Source organism: Staurois parvus, unplaced genomic scaffold (genome assembly GCF_062004578.1).
Source record: "Staurois parvus isolate SC_StPar_1 unplaced genomic scaffold, SC_StPar_1.0 ptg000287l, whole genome shotgun sequence".
Classification (NCBI taxonomy): domain Eukaryota; kingdom Metazoa; phylum Chordata; class Amphibia; order Anura; family Ranidae; genus Staurois; species Staurois parvus.
In genome coordinates this window covers 16,022,824-16,043,476 of record NW_028318083.1, presented here as the reverse complement: position 1 = coordinate 16,043,476, position 20,653 = coordinate 16,022,824, and the positions used below count along the sequence as shown (strand labels likewise).

General features: G+C 45.8%; 1 protein-coding gene across 1 annotated transcript in view; it reads left to right on the top strand.

The window, feature by feature from the left end:
- Positions 1 to 3,130: 3,130 nt before the first annotated feature.
- E2F3 (E2F transcription factor 3) overlaps positions 3,131 to 20,653 on the top strand; it is a 33,493-nt gene continuing 15,970 nt past the window's right edge. Inside the window, 3 exon segments of the mRNA XM_089682261.1 lie at positions 3,131 to 3,867; positions 17,213 to 17,324; positions 19,860 to 20,080. Of these exon segments, the coding sequence (XP_089538387.1) occupies positions 3,568 to 3,867; positions 17,213 to 17,324; positions 19,860 to 20,080 (633 nt within the window). The 5' untranslated portion in view covers positions 3,131 to 3,567.

Sequence of the window (20,653 nt, the reverse complement as noted above, 5' to 3'; positions counted from 1 at the left end):
ATACAACTGTCAAGTGACCTGCTGTGATTGGTCACAGCAGGTCACATGGTACCGGCAACCGGGCCGATACTCAGATCTGTCATCGGCCGTGTCCGAGGCACCAGGCCGGTGATAGATCACGCTGCTGTGCGGCTCTGTAGGAGCGCAAACTGCACATGTGCGGGAGGACGCCATTCAGCGTACAACCCGGAAATGCAGTACATTTTGCCGGCCGCCTTTTGGCTATTGGCCGGGTGTGTACTAGTTAATATCCAGTTATATTCTGTGTATCCAAGAAAGAATCCAGGCCTTTTTTAAAGCAATCCACTGAGCTGGCCAGAACCAACTCTTGAGGGAGTCTATTCACATTTTCACAGCTCTTACTGTGAAGAAACCTTTCTGTGTTTGGAGATTAAATTTCTTTTCCTCCAGACGTAAAGAGTGCCCCCTTGTCCTCTGTGATGACCTCTGGGTGAATAACTCTACACCGAGTTCACTATATGAACCACTGATGTATTTATACATGTTGATCATATCCTCCCTCAATCTCCTCTTCTCAAGAGAGAATAAATTCAGTTCCTCTAATCTTTCCTCATAGCTGAGCTCCTCCATGCCTCTTATCAGTTTGGTTGCCCTTCTGTCCAGCTTGGACCAATATAACTATGTATTTTCCATACTCATGGGATCCCTCTAGAAGCAGGACCTCACTGAACTAGACACTGCTACTCCAGTAATCTCCATTTGCTTCTGGGTCTCATGTCAAGCGGCTGCCCCACCCTTCCACAGGAGTTTTCCACTTACCATGGGCTCCATTCAGAGAATGCTTTGCATGTTTTCAGTGAATGCAAAGCATTCTCTGATTGGACAAGACAGAGTGTGATGTCACTGCCTCATCTCTCCACACTGTGCAATCAGAGAATGCTTTGTATTCATTGAGAAAACGCAAAGCATTCTCTTAATGGTGCCCCTGCTGAGTGGCTGACCAGCTATGTTCACAATGCAAAGGACCTGGAAACTAGTAGAGACCATTGTAGAAGTGATGCTTACTACAGTGATTTCCAGATTCTAGAAGGATCCCATGTGTATGGTATACATAGTTACATTGATCCACGCTGAACCAATGTAACTATGTAAAAAACGCCATACCTAAAATTCAGCTTTAAAGTGGTAGCAAATTAGTTTAAATAAAAAAGTTTCCTGTTGCAAGGTAATATCATAATGTGCTAGTAAGCATGAAATTATGAAAGACTTACCTTAGAATAAAGCCCTCCAGTGCACATTATCACCGCTGCAGAGGTTTCCACCTTCACCTGGTCTTCCTTCCAGGTTCGCTGGCTACGGCTGCTTGAATGGCTGAGCCGCAGATGGTCACTCCTGCGCATGTGCCCGAGAGTCTTGGTCACGACACACAGCCCTGAAGGAACGACACAGGCATGCCATTCCTTCAGAGCGCATGTGCTGGTGATGTCACTGACTGAGGCTCTGTAAAATATCTCCTAAGTGGTGAATGTTTCGGAGATATTCATTTTACCTACAAGTAAGCTTTATATATTTATGTATTATAACCTTATCTGTAGGTGAAAATTAAAAGTGACTTTACTTCCACTTTAACCTCTTGGCGCCGGCCACACGCAAATGTGCAATGTCCCGGTGTCTGGGCCTGGACGCCGAACAGCCGCACATTTGCATGCAATTAAGAAAAACATATATGCTTAGAGCAGGCGCCCTGCACGCTCCCAGCACACATGTCCGGTACTCCCGGAAAGGTCCCGATCTCCTTTTGCGATTGGGACCTTTCCCGATCATGTGACTGCGAATCGCAGCGGTCACATGACCCTAAAGCCCCGCCTCTTGAAACCCTTAAAGGGCCAGGAGGCGCCGGTGCCAAGGGGTTAAGCTCCAGGAGGGCAAAATTCATAAGGATAAGGATGTCACAAACGACCACAGTATGTACACACTCCCATCTGGCTGAATGGGAGCAATAAAAACGTGGCTCCAACCCCTGTTTTTATCCCCCCAACAACTGCAAGTTTAAATGAACCTTAAAGTGTAAATTCACCTTTTCAGATAAAATGAAAACAGGTCCTTGTTGCACTTACCTCCATGTGATGAGCTGTCAGTGCCCACACAACTGGTGTAGTGGTCTGGGGATTTGATGTTCTTGCTCTTCTTCTTCCTGCAGGGCTTCTGGGGTTGGATCAGAGTGATTTTGATTGGTCAGCACCAGCGCTAGGGAAACACGATCTTGGAAGCCCTGCAGAAAGAAGAGCAGGAATATCAAATCCCTGGACAGCCAGCTGAATGGGCTCTTGACAGTTCATCACCCATGGAGGTAAGTCCCGGGGGAGTGGATGTTATTAGGTCACCTTTATGATTTTTGGTAAAGGTGAACTCACACTTTCTATGAATGCTTGTTAGTCTGTAGACATTGCTACAACCTGCCGCATCCATTGAAGTAAACTGCAATGCAATGGGCGTGTTTAACCCATTCAGCGAGCGTTTACATTCATCCATAACACACATGCGTTTTTGCTGCATTTGTATTGTTTGCATTGTGTTGTTTTGTAATATGTGACTTGTGCACATTTTTGATACACTTTCCATTCATTTCAATAGGGAGGGGAGTTTTTGCTGCATTTTTCTTTACCACACAAAAAAATACAGCAAGCTGGATTATAAAAACGCAGCAGACCCGCAACAGATCACAGTTCCATAGGATTACATGGTGACATGTTTTCCTTGCGCTTTTTTAATGCAAAAGCAGAGAGGAAAAAAAAAAAGGAGAAAGCAGCCTTATTGGCACGACTTACACCGACAGAGGCATGATGGGACTTGTAGTTCTGCCACTGCAGTTGCCCACCCTTACCTCTAAGGCCATGAGAGAGGCCTTCCCCCAATAGCTCAGGCATAGAACAATAGTCCACTGATACCATCACATTACTACAGCAGGTGTGCAGAAAACACTCCTCATGAGGAACCCTGACATAAACATGGGATCTTATAAAGAAAACGTCCAGAAATTTCTATCATCTCTTCCTAGAGCTGCCAGCGCTGATGCTCTCCACCATGTGACAATTCAGCTGACCCCTCCCGTCGCCGCGCCTCAACAACCAATCAAATGCCGAGGCCCGTGTCGGGCACGCTGGTGTGAGGTGAACTCCGCGCGGCGACCTGAATTCGAGCGTCTCCCCGCCAATCAGACTTGAGGAAAGCATCCTGGGCGTGGACATGCAAATCCAGTTTGAAAAAGACGGCGGGAAATCTGAGTTTCGCGGGAGGACCTTCGCGCGTAAACCGCATCCCTTCATTCATTGTCAGCTTCCTGGAGCCATTTTTCAGCCGCGGCGGTGGCAGGGAGGTCGAAGCGGGGCCCTATCACTTCCAGCCGTACAATCCGCCTGCATCTGCCCCCTCCGGTGCCTGATCGCCCTCCGATAAGCTCACATTAGGCACCGAGGGGGTCCCTGCTAACGGCATCGGTGACTATTTCCAGCCTACGGGGCCCGGACCAGACGGATTCCAGGGGTCGGAAGGAGGAAGCCGAGTGAGCCCGGGATCGGAGAGCGGGAGGAGGCTGCCCGAGCCAGCATGAGGAAAGCAATCCACTCCGGGCACGACAAGCTGCTGGTGACCGGCCTGCAGGGCTCGGAGAAAGGCTCCGGGGGGTTTGTGGCCGGGGGAGGCGCCGCCGCTCTGGTGGGGACAGGAGTGGGAGGGGGCTACCTGCAGATCCTGTCCTCACCCGGCCCGGTCCACCACCACCCCCAGCACGGACTGTGTGTGCCCGCCGATCAGCAGCACCAGGCGGCCGCCAGCTTCATCTACTCCACCCCGCATGGACCCGCCGCCAGAGCCGGCCTACTGCAACCCACACTGGGGCGCCCTCCGGTAATCAGGGGGACACCCCCACCACCACCCATCCCCCCACACTGCACCACACTATGGGATCGCTGCGTCTGTGTATAGGGGGGGCGCCTGCCATGCACTGGGGGGGGGCGCACTAGGCTTTCTATGCAGGTTCCCGCCCCGGATGGAGGGGGTAGGGGAAAGGTCACCTGTGTATTAGCTGTTTATACATCTGTCACTGGGGGGCTGTCATGTCATAGCCGATCCACACCGATTTGTACCTTTATCTGCTCAATGATCCCTTCTTTGGGGCGATCAGTCATTAGGTGTTCTTTAATAAAGGGGGGGGGGGGGGCAGAGTTATGGTGGCCATATGCTATCACATATCATCAATTTTCTTTTATCATCAACACTATCAGACAGTCAATCCATAGTCAACTGATGCGATTGACATGATTAAACATGGGAAAGTGGAGTATGATCGATAGTTCAAAGTATGACTAAGTGATCGATCGCATCGGCTTTCACCATGCAATCTTATCTGATCGCTCAAAATACAAAGGTTCTCAGGCTACTTTCACACTGATCTGTGGCCAATACATGCGTTTTTGCTGCTTGTTTACCGCCATTGCAGTTTTTTTGTACTGAAAAATGCAATGCGAGTGCGTATTCATTTCAATGGGGGTGTGCGTTTTTTTTTTTTTTTTTTTTTACTGCAGCAAGCAGGATTTTAAACATTGGACCGGACCCACAATGGATCAGTGGGAAGAGTTCTATAGGAATACATGATCACGCAGTTTTTTTTCTAAGGTAAAAGAAAAGTGGATCAGTGTGAGAGTAGTCTTACCCCTCAGTTTGCATCTGTGTGGTTGGTTCCCCTGTAGGAACCGCACAAATACCTGCAGCTGCACCACCCACACAGAGGAACGTGGGGGCCATAAATTCTGACACGCTGCCACTAGAAATTGCAACTGTGCTGGGAACCTCAGTTCCCGTGTGGGCTGCGATTTCCGAAGTAGTGTAGGGACTTCTTCCCTGCGAGTCCCGGGGTACGGAAGTCCATTCAAATGAATGGGCTCTCGTGCCTGCGCAAATCGTGGTCCAGAGGACCACACAGATGCGAACCAGGACTTAAACAGGCCATACTTATTTCTGTTTACCACAGGTCGAAGGAAAGGCTTGATTCCCCCCATCAATGCACAGTATTGATATCGGAATCCCTCCCACTGTGCTGTTGTGTTTTGACAGCGGGAGGTTTCTCAGCTGTTACAATGTAATGATCACTGCTGGTGGCTACACCGCCAGCAAATGATTAAATGGAAGAAATAAACCAAGGGTGGTTGGTTTGAAGTCAGTCACCTTCAGTACAACCAGCCTATTGGGTTTTCTTTTTTTGTTCAGTCCCTGCCAATGGTATAGCCACCAGCAGTGATCATGGATGGATTGAAATCCGTTCAGTTCCTTCTGAATTTCATTTGTCTGTCTATGGCCAGCTTAAGGGAAGATTTTAGACTCCCTGGTTGTCTGAAGAGTGATCTACGTTTGATTTGCTTTTCAGAGATGGGTAAAGTAACTGCTGATTTACAGTATTTTTTGCTGACTAGTGCACCTCGGCTGTTGCTTGCAAAGCTTCCCCTTTAACCCGAATGGGTTGCATTGGTGGGCTTGTCACCTGGCGATTGCTGCATGTTGGGTATTTTTGGATGTGAAGCATGGCGACTTATCATGTAACTGCCCATCTGCGACTTGTTACAGCTTAAGGGGGACAGTAAAAATACATTTTTACCACCCCCTCAAAAGCTTGTCTAAATGAGGCCTCAATATTAATTGATCGATGCAACACAATTGCTTAATTCTGCGTCCAGGCTGATCCGCTTAGGTGGATTCGATCTGCTCTAAATCGATTAGAAGGGTTAGTTGTGTGTTCAAAGATTTACAGATTTGTGTTGAAATATTTGCTACTTGTTTTGATCGAGTTACACTTTAATCACACAGTAAAATCGAAGCGTGTGTGCTCACCATTATGGGAGTGCATCTTCACATGCCTGTGTGGGGTGTGTGTGGGTGGGTGTTTTTTTTTTCTCTTCCAATATCTGACTAGGAATTTTAGACATCAAGCCAGCTTTCCTTGATTTACCAGCAGTTTAGCATTTGGCCTTGTTATTACTCCCAACAATTGTATCTAGCCATGTCTGTTTTTCTTTTCTGGTAAGCTGGATCTCTCACCTCCCATCCTCCATGGCTTTGGTATGGAAATGAAATGAGGTGGCTTGTTGTATAATTAGGCCTGTAGTGTGGCTCTTAGGAGCTTCTCTAAGGCCTGCTGGAAATTGGCTGTACAATTGTCGGAGACCAGCAGTTCCCACTTCAGAATTGTCCAGTTAGAATTGAGGGTTGATGGCAGGCAAAGTGGACCTTTCACCCTTCATTGTCCTTTCACTCATTCCATCTTCTCTATTATGAAATGTTTTGGGGCCTGTACACTTTTTTTTTTTTTTTTTTGCTACATGCCTCCCCATGCATTATAGCAACCTCGGTACACTGTCATATCTTCAAATTTTGGAAAAGAATGTTTACCTTTTCAGTTGTGCTGTCTGTTGCTCTCCCCTCTCCATCCTTTAGATCAGGGTCTCCAAACTTTCTAGACAAAGGGTCAGTTTACTGTCCTTCAGACTTTAGGGGGGCCGGACTGTGACCTTTGAGAGTAGAAAAGGTCCCAATGTCAGTGGCGCAAAAACCATGCTTCATCTTTGGTGTCAGTGGGAAGAATTGTGCCACATCGTTGGTGTCCATGAGAGGAATTGGGCCCCATTGTTGGTGTCGTTGGGAGAAATTGTGACCCATTGTTGGCATTACTGGGAGGAATTGTGCCCCATAATTGGTGTCAGACGAATAGCGTCCCATCATTTGTCAGTAGGGGGAATTATGCCCCTTCATTTGTGTCAGTGGGCCCTATCATTGGTGTGTCTGGGAGAAATGGTGCCCCATCGTTGGTGTCAATGGGATAAATACTGCCCCAAGGGCCAGATAAAAAGCAAGCAAAGGGCTGCAGTTTGGAGACCACTGCTTTGAATATAATGTTCTGAGCATTGGATGCACAGCCCTGGAAACTCACAAATGAGCACTTGGATTTGTTCCTACCCATGCATGTGCAGTCAGCGCTCTCTGGCAGTCCATTGTTCTGTGAATGTGGACTGCATGTGGGTGGGGAATGAAGCCACATTCTTGTTTGTGAGTTCCTGGGGCTGCACATTCAATGCTCAGGGACGGGTGATGGAATGAGCTACTGAAAAGGTAAGTATTCTGTTACCAAATTGAGTACTGCGTGTTGTATTAGGGATGCTGCAATGATGAGGGAGGGTTGTGGCAAAAGTCAGTAAGGCTGAGATCACAAATCTAGCCCCTCCATCTTTCCACTTCATTTCTCCTGGTGAAATGCCTTCTGCCTCCTAGGATATTCACATCAAACATCCTAAAATGCTTCAGGGTGGTAAGGCCCTGTTCACACAGGCTGGATCTGTTTTTCTTGGCAGGGGGATCTGTTTGGTCCCCTGCTGAGCTGGGCAGATGACAGGTCCATGTCCAATCCACTTATGTAGATTAGGCACAGCGCACTTTGCTGTATGGGCAGTCGGATGTAACCATACCGGCTGTCCACTTACAGCTGGCTGCCCACCGATGCGGCCAGATGGAGGGGGACAGATCCCCTTCTTTTTGTGTTTAGATTGGAGGTAGGTGGTTGTAAACTGACACAAGTCCAGTTATATCTGCCGCTCCATAGAGGAGAATGGAGTGTCCAATTGAACTGCTCATGTGAAAGAGGCCTAAGTGCCAAACTATCCTGAGATTCTCCTCTTCATGGCTGACTATGCAGGCGGGAGATTTTGTGATACTTTGGCACCTACCGACCTGCAACTTTTTGAGATTCACTGACCTGAATATCCCAATAGACTGAGTGGCATGTTGCTCTCGCCTAGGCGAGAAGTGGGGAATGGTCAGGGTGCTGGGTCAAAATGAAATCCTATAAAATCACAGAACATAAATATATTTGCCAATGTGCAATGGAGAGGAAGGATATAACCAAAACTGCAGAGAAATGTATGTTTTAACTACTTATGACCTTTAAAGCAATCTATACTGTAACGTGATTGTTGCAGAGTAGATTGCCTGGTCCTGCTGGGAAGTAGGGGGGAGATCTACAATATAAGGCGTGATATTGCAGCACATAACCATAGGCCAGTGGGGGGATGGGCAGGCTTACAACTCCCCTTGTTGGTATGTATCTGTTACTAAGATGTTGTCATGCTTAAACATATGGCATATTCTGAGCATGTTGGGTTTGAGATGGCGTATTCTGAGCATGTTGGGTTTGAGATGGCGTATTCTGAGCATGTTGGGTTTGAGATGGCGTATTCTGAGCATGTTGGGTTTGAGATGGCGTATTCTGAGCATGTTGGGTTTGAGATGGCGTATTCTGAGCATGTTGGGTTTGAGATGGCGTATTCTGAGCATGTTGGGTTTGAGATGGCGTATTCTGAGCATGTTGGGTTTGAGATGGCGTATTCTGTGCATGTTGGGTTTGAGATGTTCTTAAAGTGCTTGTTGATAAATTATATCTACATTGTTGTCATTTTAGGAATAGCTCATGCCTGATGGATTTAAGTGATTTACTACCTCTTTCTTATTCCAAAATATTTGGCAGGAATCTGAAGAAGGGTTTTTTTTTTTTTTATATAGCTCCAGTAGCAACAGAGATTGGGCATGTTTTTCAATCCTATTGAGTTGGATGGTCCCCCAAAAGCAAATGGCAAAGGTACACTTTGCTGTTGGCAGACCAAAGCTTTTCCCTATCTAGCTAATATAAAATGGATTGGTTAGCCATAAGGTGTTGGCTCAAAGGGAAGATTGAGGTTAGAAAAGAACCATTATTGGTTTTGTTTAAATGTGTTGTGGCCTACTGAGAGTACAGTAGTAGCCTTGATGGCTCAGTGGATTAAGATCGCTTATATATGTTGATTTATCTAGGTATTAGTATTTTAGTGCTTAGATGGCGGTGGTTTGATTCTAGTGTTTTTGGAAGGGAAAATGGTCTCATAAGTCTTTCCAAACTTTTCTAAGTTCCTTTTGTTCCCCAGATTGCAAAGTACCATATTTTTTCGCTCCATAAGACGCACCTAGGTTTTAGAGGCGGAAAACGAGAAAAAAAATTGGTCTGAACCAATGGACTGCGGGCACAGTCCAGGAGATGACCCAGAGACTGCGGGCACAGTCCAGGAGATGACCCAGAGACTGCGGACCTTTGGGGAGGGGGTACCTGAATTTGACAGGTACCCGCTCCCACTTCCGCAGAGTTGTCCTCCCTTTAGTGTGGGCACTTGGCTGTGACAGCTGGATGCCCACAGCATATGCGTGAGAAGTGCTGCGCTTTGTGAATGGTCCAGCGTTTTGTGGGACCTGTTGTGTCCGAGAAGACTCCAGACCATTCACAAAGCACAGCGCTTCTTGCGCATGGGCAGTGGGCACCCAGCTGTCACAGCCGGTTGCCCACACTAAAGATGCCTGCGCCGGAAGACTATACAGCGGTGGACCGAGAAACAGGTAAGGTTCTGCTGCAGGGAAGAGCAGAGAGGCCGGCCCGGTGTAATGACACGTTAGCGGGAATACCAGACCGGCTGCTCCATAAGACTCACAATTCCCTCCCCTTTTTTGGTGGGGGGGGGGGGGGGGAAGTGCTTCTTATGGAGTGAAAAATACGGTATGTTTTGACCCCCAGATTATAAAGTGCATTGTTTTCTTCTATGTTAATTGATGGACTTAGCTGCTTCCTCTTGACCGTAGTATTTATTGCACCACCAATAGTAGGACACTAGGCAGAAAAACCCTGTCATAAACCCCCCAACCCTCCCCCCCCCCCCCCCCCCCCCCCGCTGTAAGCAAACTAGGTATTTATGCCTAGTGTCTTTAAGAGTGAGGATCTAGTTCCCTGCCAAGCCTTGTGGTTCCCTATCCATCCTGTGCTTTTTTTTTTTCTTCAGTGAAACTCAATCAGTGCTTGGGCGACAGGCTGGAAAATCTAGATACAGCAGTCACCCCAGTCTGGCCAGCGGGTGGATGCAGACCTTTAGCTATGCACTGGGTTGGTTGCAAAAGCCCCCTTTTGGGCTGGGGCAGCCAGCAATTTGAATATTTTGAAGGGGCGCATATGACTGGGCTCATGATGTCCATCATGTCATAGCAGTACAGTGGCAACCTCCCCCCCCCCCCCCCCCCCCCCCCATACCTTTTTAGTGCGGCAAATCGGTCTGTAGAGTGTCACCTGCATGGGACTGGCTGGTAAGTAGTGGGTCAACAAACACCATTTTGACTGGCTACAAAATAAAAATGAATTCCTTTCCACCAGAGGTGTTCAATCTTTGCCTCTCCTGCAGGTCCTCTACAGAGCGGTGCAGGATCTGCTGCTCCAGAGGGTGATTTTCCCTGGATCTGGAGAAATTTGGTGATTTTACTCCAACCTGTTTATTTACCAAAGAAGGAAAGGTTTGTCTGATGCTGAACCTCACGGCCTTGAATTGCTTCATGCGCGTACAGAAGTTCAAGATGGAATCTTTCTGTTCAGTGGTGCCCTTCTGCAGGGTGGTTTCCTGGCCTCCGTTGATATCAAGGATGCGTATCTGCAAGTTCCCATCTGTGCTAGACATCCTGTTTTGGAGATGCACATTACCAGTTTTTTTTGCCTGTTAGCCTGACCTTTGAGTTTTTATGAAGGTACTGGCTCTGGTTGTGGCCTTGCTTAGACTAAATTGCTGTGATTGGCTATCTGGATGACCACCTCCTGCAGTGGAGATTCACTCTGCATTGTCAAGTCAATGTGGCAATCACAATTATCACTCTACAGGAGATTGGTGGGAACCTGAATGTCCAGGATCCTGGTTTAATTCTTCGCTTTGCACAGGCCAAGTGTTTCTTCTGTTAAAGAAGCTTCAGTCTGCGATTTGGCCACTGCTATCCTGCAAGCAGTCTTCCCTGCAATCTTGCATGCAGGTTCTGGGGCTCATGGTGTCCACCTTCAAAGTAGTCCTATATGTCCAGTTCCACATGAGGGTCCTGCAGAAGGAAATCTTGTCTAATTGGGGCAAATCCCCTGCCTCCCTTGATGTCCTTATTTGCCTAGGTCCAGAAGGCCAGAGTCGCTCTGATTTGGTGGCTCTGTGTCTTTTCCCTTTTGGCTGGGAAGTAGTTTCTTCTACGCTATGTTCCTGGAACTATGGGCAATTAGGCTATGTCTAGAACAGTGGACAAAGCTTCTTAAGAGGTGCCTGGTCAGGATCCAGTTGGACAATATCATGGTGGTGGACTATGTTGACCACCAAGGCGGTACAAGGAGTGGGGCTGGAGGTGTCAAGCATTCTTCAATGGGCAGAACTTCACATGTTGGCTCTCTACCCTGCACATTCCTGGTGGCCTCTGGATCAGGCTGACGATGGTTCTGGCTTATTACCATTAACCTCCCTGGCGGTATGATTATTTCAGATTTTTGGTGCTGAAAGCGGTACCATTTTTTTGCATGGAAATATGTATTTTTTTTATTGTAGGCTGTAATTTTTAGGAAAAACTCACTGAAATCTGTCCGAACAAGAGTCTAGTAAACATCCCGGGTATGATAAAATTTGAAACACAAAATCATAAATTATAATTTAATAAATAATCATAAAAATAATATAAAAATAATAAAAAATTTAATTCAATAATATAATCAAACCAAAAACACTGAAATGTGAAATAGAGCGCCAAGTTCGCACATTGCTGAGCTCAGTCGCAAAATCGTTTTCAGTTTCTGATGACGAATTTCCCCCACGAATCATTATCACTCAATTCTGTAAGTGGTTCTGATTTACTATCGCTGTTCTCTAGCTGATCTAAACCCGCTTTTGACCTAAAGGGACACTTTTTGGACGCCATGGACATTTCTCAGTTTCCAGGCAGAAAGAATAGACAAAATGCAGGCAGGGCGCAGGACAAAGCACTAGGGACAATATGTATGTGAAATAGGTTGAAACAGCAATGTTTTACTGTGTAAAATGTAAAAAAAAAAAAATGACATTTTTTAAAATTTTTAAATTTCCCGCCGGCGGCGGCGCCCGTACGTCCCGACGTCACAGGGACAGGACACAGAAGCCGGATGCCGGCATCGGCCGGAGGAGATGGCCGGGGACGCTGCAGGGGACACATCGTGGGAGCGCAGGGTAAGGTAAGTGAAGACAACTTGCCGGAGCAGTGCCGCAGGGTAAGCCCGAGTGTAGCTCGGGGTTACCGCTTTTGGTACTGAAATGTTACCCCGAGCTACACTCGGGAATACCGTCAGGGAGGTTAAGGGTCAGTTTCCTTCTTTCCCCGTTACAGCACATTATACCAGGGTGAATAGTGTCTCCTTGGCATTCTGACATTGGGTTGTCTGTTTCCAAGTCTGTAAAGTGGCTACTTGGTTGTCTGTGCACACCTTTACAAATTATTTTTTTTTTGTGAAGGGTGATGGTTTTGCATTATTTTGGCCGCAAACTTGCGGGTGGCTGTTTGTTGATCTCCATACAGAATATACAGTGACCTGTAGACCCTTTCTGAGTATGGTAAATTCTGTTAATCCAATGGAATGGTGTTCAGGAGTCAAAACCTGCATCTGTTTTTCAAGGCCACCTTGTGGAACTTGAAGGTTTTTGTGCGTGTTTTTTTTTTTTTTTTTTTTTTTTTTTTTTTTTTTGTTCCAGTTTTTTGGCTGTAAAAAGATGGCAGTGTATGAATTGTCTTGGTGCTGCTCTGAAGCTGGGTTATCAATAGTCGCCTCACCTGCATGTGTAGGGCGGCGGTGTACACATCAAAGTCCAGTAACTTGCGTTTAGGAGGGGAAGAAAGGACAACTCTGACCACCTTTGTAATCTTGTGTATAGAGGATGGCCTCAGCCATCACGCCACCCACACCTTTTGACACGTTTCGCCCGTCTACCGGGGCTTGATCACAGTCCCTGATGGGCTGGGTCCATGTGGCTGAGACCATCCTCTATACGCAGGGTTACATGGACGGTCAGAGCGGTGTCCTTTCTTCTCTTCCTAATAACAAGATGGCAAGATGTTGCATGTCTAAAGCCCCCATTTAGAATCTATAAACGCAGACTGCATACAGTGCCCACCTAACCGATGTGTCCTTTCTGGAACTAGTTTTGCTTTAGTGGAAGTTTTATTTCAGGGCAATCCCTTCTAGCTAACATTCTCCTGTTAAGTGTGCTTTAAAGTGGTTGTAAACCCTTATGTATACTCAGTGAAGTGACTAGCCTCAGGTGTTAGAGATTAATCCTCCTATATAGGTTGTACCCATTTATCTGCAGTCTCTACATCCATTCAAAGTGCAGATTTTATATAGTCTGATATTTTTAGAAAAAAAGGGGACCGAGTTGAAGTTATACTGCAGAGCTCTGAGAGCTGATTGGAGGGAAGAGACTTGTGCCCTGGATTGAGACAAGTACACACTATAGAGGAGTATGCTTTGTTCTTATTTCATGTCTGATGTTTACAACCACTTTAAGAGACTGAGTGAACATAATTTTATAGGCATAGAGAAGAGTTTTGTGGCACCCAAAGGTAATGGTGGACATTTTACTTTTCACTGTATTTAGGGGTTGTGGCTGACGGGTCTCGAAGTCTTACATTTCAGTAGTTGGACCATGACCTTCATTTTTCAGTTCTGTCAAGTTGCTGTGGCTATTAAAAGGGGTTCTGCACCTTTTGAATTTTTACCTATTTTTATAGTCTAGAGCAGGAGTCTGCAAACTTTTTTTTTTTTTTTTTTTTTTTTTTTTTTTTTTTTTGAAGCAAAGGGCCATTTTACTACTTTTCAAACTTTAGGGTGGCTGGACTGAGGCTAGCGCCATAGGATTGGTGGTCAGTGGGAGGAATAGTGTCCCATCATGGTGTCACTTGGAAGAATGGTGCCCCATCACTGTCGAGGAGGAATAGTGTCCCATCACTGGTATCGGTGGGAGGAATAGTGTCCCATCACTGGTATCGGTGGGAGGAATAGTGTCCCATCACTGGTATCGGTGGGAGGAATAGTGTCCCATCACTGGTATCGGTGGGAGGAATAGATCCCCATTGTTTGTCAAAGGGAGGAATAGTACCCTATCCTCCATGTTCAGTTGGAGGAATAGTGCCTCATCTGTGTCAGTGAGGAGAATAGTGCAGCAAGAGCTGGATTAAGGCTAGGAAAGGGCCACATCCAGCCTGCGGGCCGCAGTTTTGAAACGCCTGGTATAGAGAATGCGGCACTGTGGACAGCAACAGATCAGGAAACTGCAGGGAAATATTTCTGCTGGTGCCTCCAAGCTGTGAGAAGCCAGCAGGTAACTCTGCCTGCCACACTAGCTCTAATAAAATGAAGCTCCTTAAAGACAAAAACTTCACTATTTTTACTAGTAAAGCTACATGGTTAGATTACATTTCTGTGGATTACACAATTCTGATAGTTTTGTTCAGATGTTAAATTCTGCCACCTAGTGGAATCTGCCATTTATGGAATGTCTATCCATACCACCTATATATCTTCTTCTTTTTAGTAGGTACAATGGCTAAGATTTTGTCTCTGATCAGCCAGTAAAGGATGTCTTGGGTCCTTCTGTGAAAAAAGTTCAAAAACAACCTATTTTTATGTTGTAAAATAGCAAGTATATATGAATTTATTGGGCAGGGGCACTAAAGATGATTTGCTTGCCTGAAGGTGCTCATTGGGTTTTGGTGGCCTGTATGTAGCTAGGCTGCCAAAGTCTCTTGCATGTGGTATCCCCATACTCTGGAGAAGTAGCAGAATGTGTTTCTGTAATTGACTAGATTTCTAGTTTTCTATGGGCAATACCCAGCTTTGTTAGAAACCATAGAGAGAAGATAGCCTTTCGTACAAAAAATAGCCACTGCCCCAGTCTATAACTGGCCTTTGCTGCAAGGAGCATATGGAAGGGTGATGCATGTCAAACAACAAAAAAGAAAAATTCCAACTAGCCAGCCTGCATACAAACTGAATTAACCTTTCTAACAGTATGCATTTAAAAGTGGGTTTAGTTAGCACACATTTGCAAATACATGCGTAAGCTTCAGAGCCTCGTCACGGCACCCCTGTATTCTGTAGTTCTGAACTCTCCAATTTTAAGAGCCCCCATAGTAGAGGCACATGTATTGAATGGATAGACCTCAGGGACCTGTAGCTTATGCATTTATTTGAAAATGTGTGCTAACTAAACCCCTGTTTTTAACGCATTCTGTTAGACAGGTTAATTTGGATTGTTTGCAGGCTGGCTGGCAAGTTAGAGCTGGGAATTTTTCTTTTGTTTTCACGAGCAGATATTCTTTCCCCTGCAATGTCCAAATGTGGTGTGATGTAACTTGCACATGTAGTGAATTGGCAGGCTTAGAGGCCTTATCGGTGTTAAGGGTTAAGTTTTGTAGCAGGCTCTGTCAGCCAACTGTTTCTACTTGTCAAAGGTAAAATGCAGAGCAAGGATATCTGCAGAAGAAACGTGAGGAATTGTGCTTTCTCAGTCATACCTTTGACTGGGCATTTTGTTTTAATAGTGGTGTTCTAAGATGACACTTTATCCCTCGTTCACACTTGGCATCCATGTAACCAGGCAATCTAAAGGCATTTTTGCACGTTTTGTGTGTGTCTTGATTTATAAGAACAGTTGTGTGTTTTTGACCCAATAAACTTTTAAGTGGGATTACAAGAAGAGTTTTTGGGGTTTTTTTGTTTTGTTTTTTTTCCCCCTCTGCCATTTAAGGCCAGTAGGGTCAATAATGTGCAATTCCCAAAACTTGCACTTCACAAAACAGATGATGCAACACTAAGGTGTAAGCAGGCCTTTTAATAATTGCACGATTCTCCATCCTGAGCATTGTCACACTTCAAGAATATTGAGCCTAACATTGGAAGGAGGCTTAAACCAGGACTTGGGAAAAATTTGCTTTTAATCTAGGAGCCAGCTAAAAGTTAAAAACCAGATATTTGAAAGGGTGAATGAAAAGAGAGGAGACACCAAGACTGGTTCGAGGATTTCAGGGAAATCTCCACCCCCTCTAGACGCATGTGATCAGAGCAAGAGAAACCGTGTGGCAAATCTCCACCCCCTCTAGACGCATGTGATCAGAGCAAGAGAAACCGTGTGGCACCCCCCCCCCCCCATAGGTATAATACAGGGGGCCCATATAAGATCAGTGAGGCCCCCTGTCAGACGTGCTCAGACAGTGGTCTCCCCTCCCACAGCAGAGTCCCAATCACCTTGGCTGGTGCCTTATTCTTCCGCTCACTGCTGTCTACTATGGAGTCTAGGACCACAGGGTGCCATCAGCCAAACCCATCCCCAAAGCTGCCAGCACTTTCTGCCAGACAGAGGGCAGTGCCAGGGAGAGGGTGGCACTGCAGTGCTTCACACACGGCACTGGCCAGAGAGGACAAGGCTGGAGCACTTCACACAAAGTGCCAGACAGGGATAGGACAGAGGGGAGGAGAAGGCTGCGCCTGCTGCCCTGTGTTATCCATGAGCTGTGATTGGCTGGAGGAGGAGCTAGGAGATTAAGCTGTGGGGATTTCCTTAAGAGCGGCATCCCAGTGCCTGCCAGCAGATGGCTGACAAACATCAGGCACCAGTATGCAATTTCTAGTCACCATGGTGCCTGGGATTTGTTGAGCCCTGGTCTAAACTATCGGTCTGTATTTGCGTAGCACTATGCCTTTTGTGATTATCCTAGTAGGACAAACATTTTTGCGGCCATTCTCTAATGGCTAACTTAATGCATCTTTTATTAGAACATCATAAGAACTTGGGGTTATAACTTTGCTAGTGTAGGACCATGTAATTGTTGAATGTCTTTTGTTAGTTTCTAAAATCCATTCCCTTGAACTACACTGAATCGTAGGGCCTATGCTGCTCTGCGCTTTGATTGGTCTGGCAGTCTTCTGGGACCTGTGAAGGTTCCCAGGAGACTGCAGGAGAAATGAAGGGGCTGAACTGAGCCGGAAGTGGGAGCAGGTACCTGTCAAAACCAGGTACCTGCTCCCATCTCCCCCCCCCCCCCCCCCCAAAGGTGCCCAATATGGAAGTGGAGGGGGGAAGGCAAACAAGTGGAGCTTCCACTTTTGAGTGGAACTTCACTTTAAAGTTCTGCATGAGACAAGGTGTTGGTCACTTTGCTAGCGGGAAAACACTGCATCCCTAACTTCCTTTGCTAACTCCCTCAAGGGACATAATTAAACAGCAAGGGATGCTCTTTAGATCATTAAGCAGTATGTTGATCTACAGTTTGAAATGTACTTATCACTGTTCTGAATCTATTCTTTATCTGGTTTTTGCAGGCCAAGCGGCGGCTGGAACTTGGAGATGGAAGTCAACAGTATCTTTCTGAAGGGCTAAAAACACCAAAAGGCAAGGGAAGGGCAGCTGTGCTTTGTCCAGATAGCCCAAAAAGTAAGCTGTTCTTAAATCTTCAGCTCATTGTAGGTATATTGGTGGTCTATATAGTACTTTAAGCCTAAGCATTGATTTTACGTTTCTGTATTACTCTGATAATCAGTGAATGCCCAGTCACGTACAGTGTTTTGAAAGTATTCATACCCCTTGAAATTTTTCTAATTTTGTCATGTTACAACCAAAAATGTAATTGTATTTTATTGGGATTTTATGTGATAGACCAACACAAAGTGGCACATAATTGTGAAGTGGAAGGAAAATGATAAATGGTTTTCAAAATTTTTTTACAAATATCTGAAAAGTGTGGCGTGCATTTGTATTCAACCCCAAGTCAATACTTTGTAGAACCACGTTGCAATTACAGCTGCAAATCTTTTTGGGGATGTCTCTACTAGCTTTGCACATTCTTCTTGCAAAATAGCTCAAGCTCTGTCAGATTGGATGGAGAGCGTCTGTGAACAGCAATTTTCAAGTCTTGTCACAGATTCTCAATTGGATTTGGGTCTGGACTTTGGGCCATTTTTACACATGAATATGGTTTGATCTAAACCATTCCATTGTAGCTCTGGCTGTATGTTTAGGGTCGTTGTCCTGCTGGAAGGTGACCCTCCACCCCAGTCTCAAGTCTTTTGCAGACTCTAACAGGTTTTCTTCTAAGATTGCCCTGTATTTGGCTCCATCCATCAACTCTGACCAGCTTTCCTGTCCCTGCTGAAGAAAAGCATCCAATGTGATGCTGCCACCACCATGTTTCATGGTGGGGATGGTGTGTTCAGGGTGATGTGCAGTGTTAGTTTTCTGCCACACAGTGTTTTTTGCTTTTAGGCCAAAAAGTTAAATTTTTGTCTCATCTGACTAGAGCACCTACTTCCATATGTTTGCTGTGTCCCTCACACGTGGCTTCTCGCAAACTGCAAACGGGACTTCTTATGGCTTTCTTCTTACCATTCTTCAATAAAGGTCAGATTTGTGGAGTGAATGACATAGTCATGTGGACAGATTCTCCCACTTGAGCTGTGGATCTGTGCAGCTCCTCCAGAGTTACCATGGGCCTCTTGGCTGTGTCTGATTAATGCTCTCCTTGCTCGACCTCTCAGTTTAGGTGGACGGCCATGTCTTGGTAGGTTTGAGGTTGTGCCATACTCTTTCCATTTTTGGATGATGGATTGAAAAGTGCTCTGTGAGATATTCAAAGCTTGAGATGTTTTTTTTTATTTTTTTTTTATAACTTTACCTTGCTTTAAATTTCTCCACAACTTTAACCCTGACCTGTTTGGTGTTCCTTGGCCTTCATGATACTGTTTGTTCACTAATGTTCTCTAACAAACTTGAGAGCTTCATAGAACATCTGTGGTTATACTGAGTTTCAATTACACAGATGTGGACTCTATTTACACATTATTTGACTTCTGAAGGCAGTTGATTCCACTAGATTTTAGTTAGGGGTATCAGAGTAAAGTGGTCTGAATACAAATGCATGCCACACTTTTCAGATATTTATTTGTAAAATCATTTTCCTTCCACTTCGCAATTATGTGCTGCTTTGTGTTGATTTATCGCATAAAAAATACATTTCTGTTTTTGGTTAGAACATGACCTAATGTGGATAATTTCAAGTGGTATGAATACTTTTTCACGGCACTGTAGCTGAAGTGAATAGTACCTTGTCTTTTTTTTCTCAGGGTGTTCATTTGACACCTAAAATCAGGGCTTGACAAATCCCTGGCGCCAGGTCACCATGGTGGCTAGGAACTGGGTCCTAGCGCCTGGGCTTCCAACTGTCCTGGGATTTGATGTAAGTCTTGGAGTAGAGCCGAGTGGCAGAACAGGTTCCAGTAACTTAATTGGCAGGGGTGCGCTAGCATGGGCACTGGTTGCCTTTGCCCTGCTGTTTGTGCAGGGTGTGTGTGTGTTGGTAATCCAGCCTCTGTGTTGCAGTCAACATTTTACTGCCTGTCACAGTAAGTTACTGTGACAAGCAGCCAGTGGGGAGCTATTTGCTGCAAAAGAGACTGTGTGTATTATTACACCCTGCACAAGCAGCAGGGCAGAGGCAACCAGTGACCATGAAACCCATTGCCCATAATAGGACTGAAGCCACTTCCTCCTCAGCTCTGATGTTTTCCTGTACACAGGTGGAGCTGGGGAGGAGAAACCATATTCTACTTGTCCTGTGGGGTGGGAGCAGAACATAACTTGGGAGGGTAGTGGACTTTTGCTCGGGAGTCGGATATGTACTGGGGGGGGGGGGTGCTTTGGGAAGGGAGAGGAACTCCCCAGCACTTACCTGATCCCCACATTCTATCACCTCCTTTACTTCCCATAGCAACCTCCTAGCTGTACTTGAAGCATGGCTTCTTGTTTACCCATGCCCCTAAAGACCCTCCCAGTGTAAAGTTTGGCAACACACATGAAAAACTAACTTTTTTTTTTTTTTTTTTTTTTTTTTTTTTTTTTCGTAGCTGGCTCCTAGATTTACAGCAAATTTTTCAAGCCCTGCCTAAAATATTTACTCTTCTATGTTTGGTCTAGCTCCAAAGTCTCCTTTGGAAAAGACTCGTTATGACACTTCACTTGGGCTGTTGACAAAGAAGTTCATTCAGCTGCTCAGCCAGTCCTCGGATGGAGTTGTGGACCTTAACAGAGCTGCGGAAGTCCTTAAAGTGCAGAAAAGAAGAATTTATGACATTACAAATGTATTAGAAGGCATTCATCTCATAAAGAAGAAATCAAAGAACAATATTCAGTGGATGTAAGTATTCGTGGTAATGCAGTCTGAAAATAAGACAAGTTTGCGTTCCATTCTCCTATAACAGCTTAAGGGCTGCTTCACACAAACAGCTGTGCTGATTGCATGACAGCCAGAGTCTTTGAAGCCCCTATTTGGGGCCTTCATCCTACATTTACAGGCCTGTTCCTAACACCCCTATCTGGGCAGAATGTGTCCTGGAGAGGTAGTAGAGAACCTGAAGACCCTGTGGGGTGTGCCCGCTGTGATAGGTGACATTTGGGCCTTCTAGGTCCTGTAGCGTTGACTGGTATGCATCTGTTGGGAGCCATCCCTCCCACCCTCTGTAATTCCTTTTGTGGTGGCTGAGAGAACAGGATGGCATCAGGACATGTATTTTCCCCTTATGACTGTATCAGTGTTTAAAAGGGGCTGGTCAGTCAGCCATTTTGTGTCCCACTTACTTTAAAAGGGACTTCTGCCCACCCTGCTCGACAGCTTTCACAACCACTAACCGAGCTGACTTCTGTCAGGGCAGGTGTATTTTTGGGGGGGGGTTGCCACTTTAGTGTTTTGGCATAGGCCAACACTCCTCTTA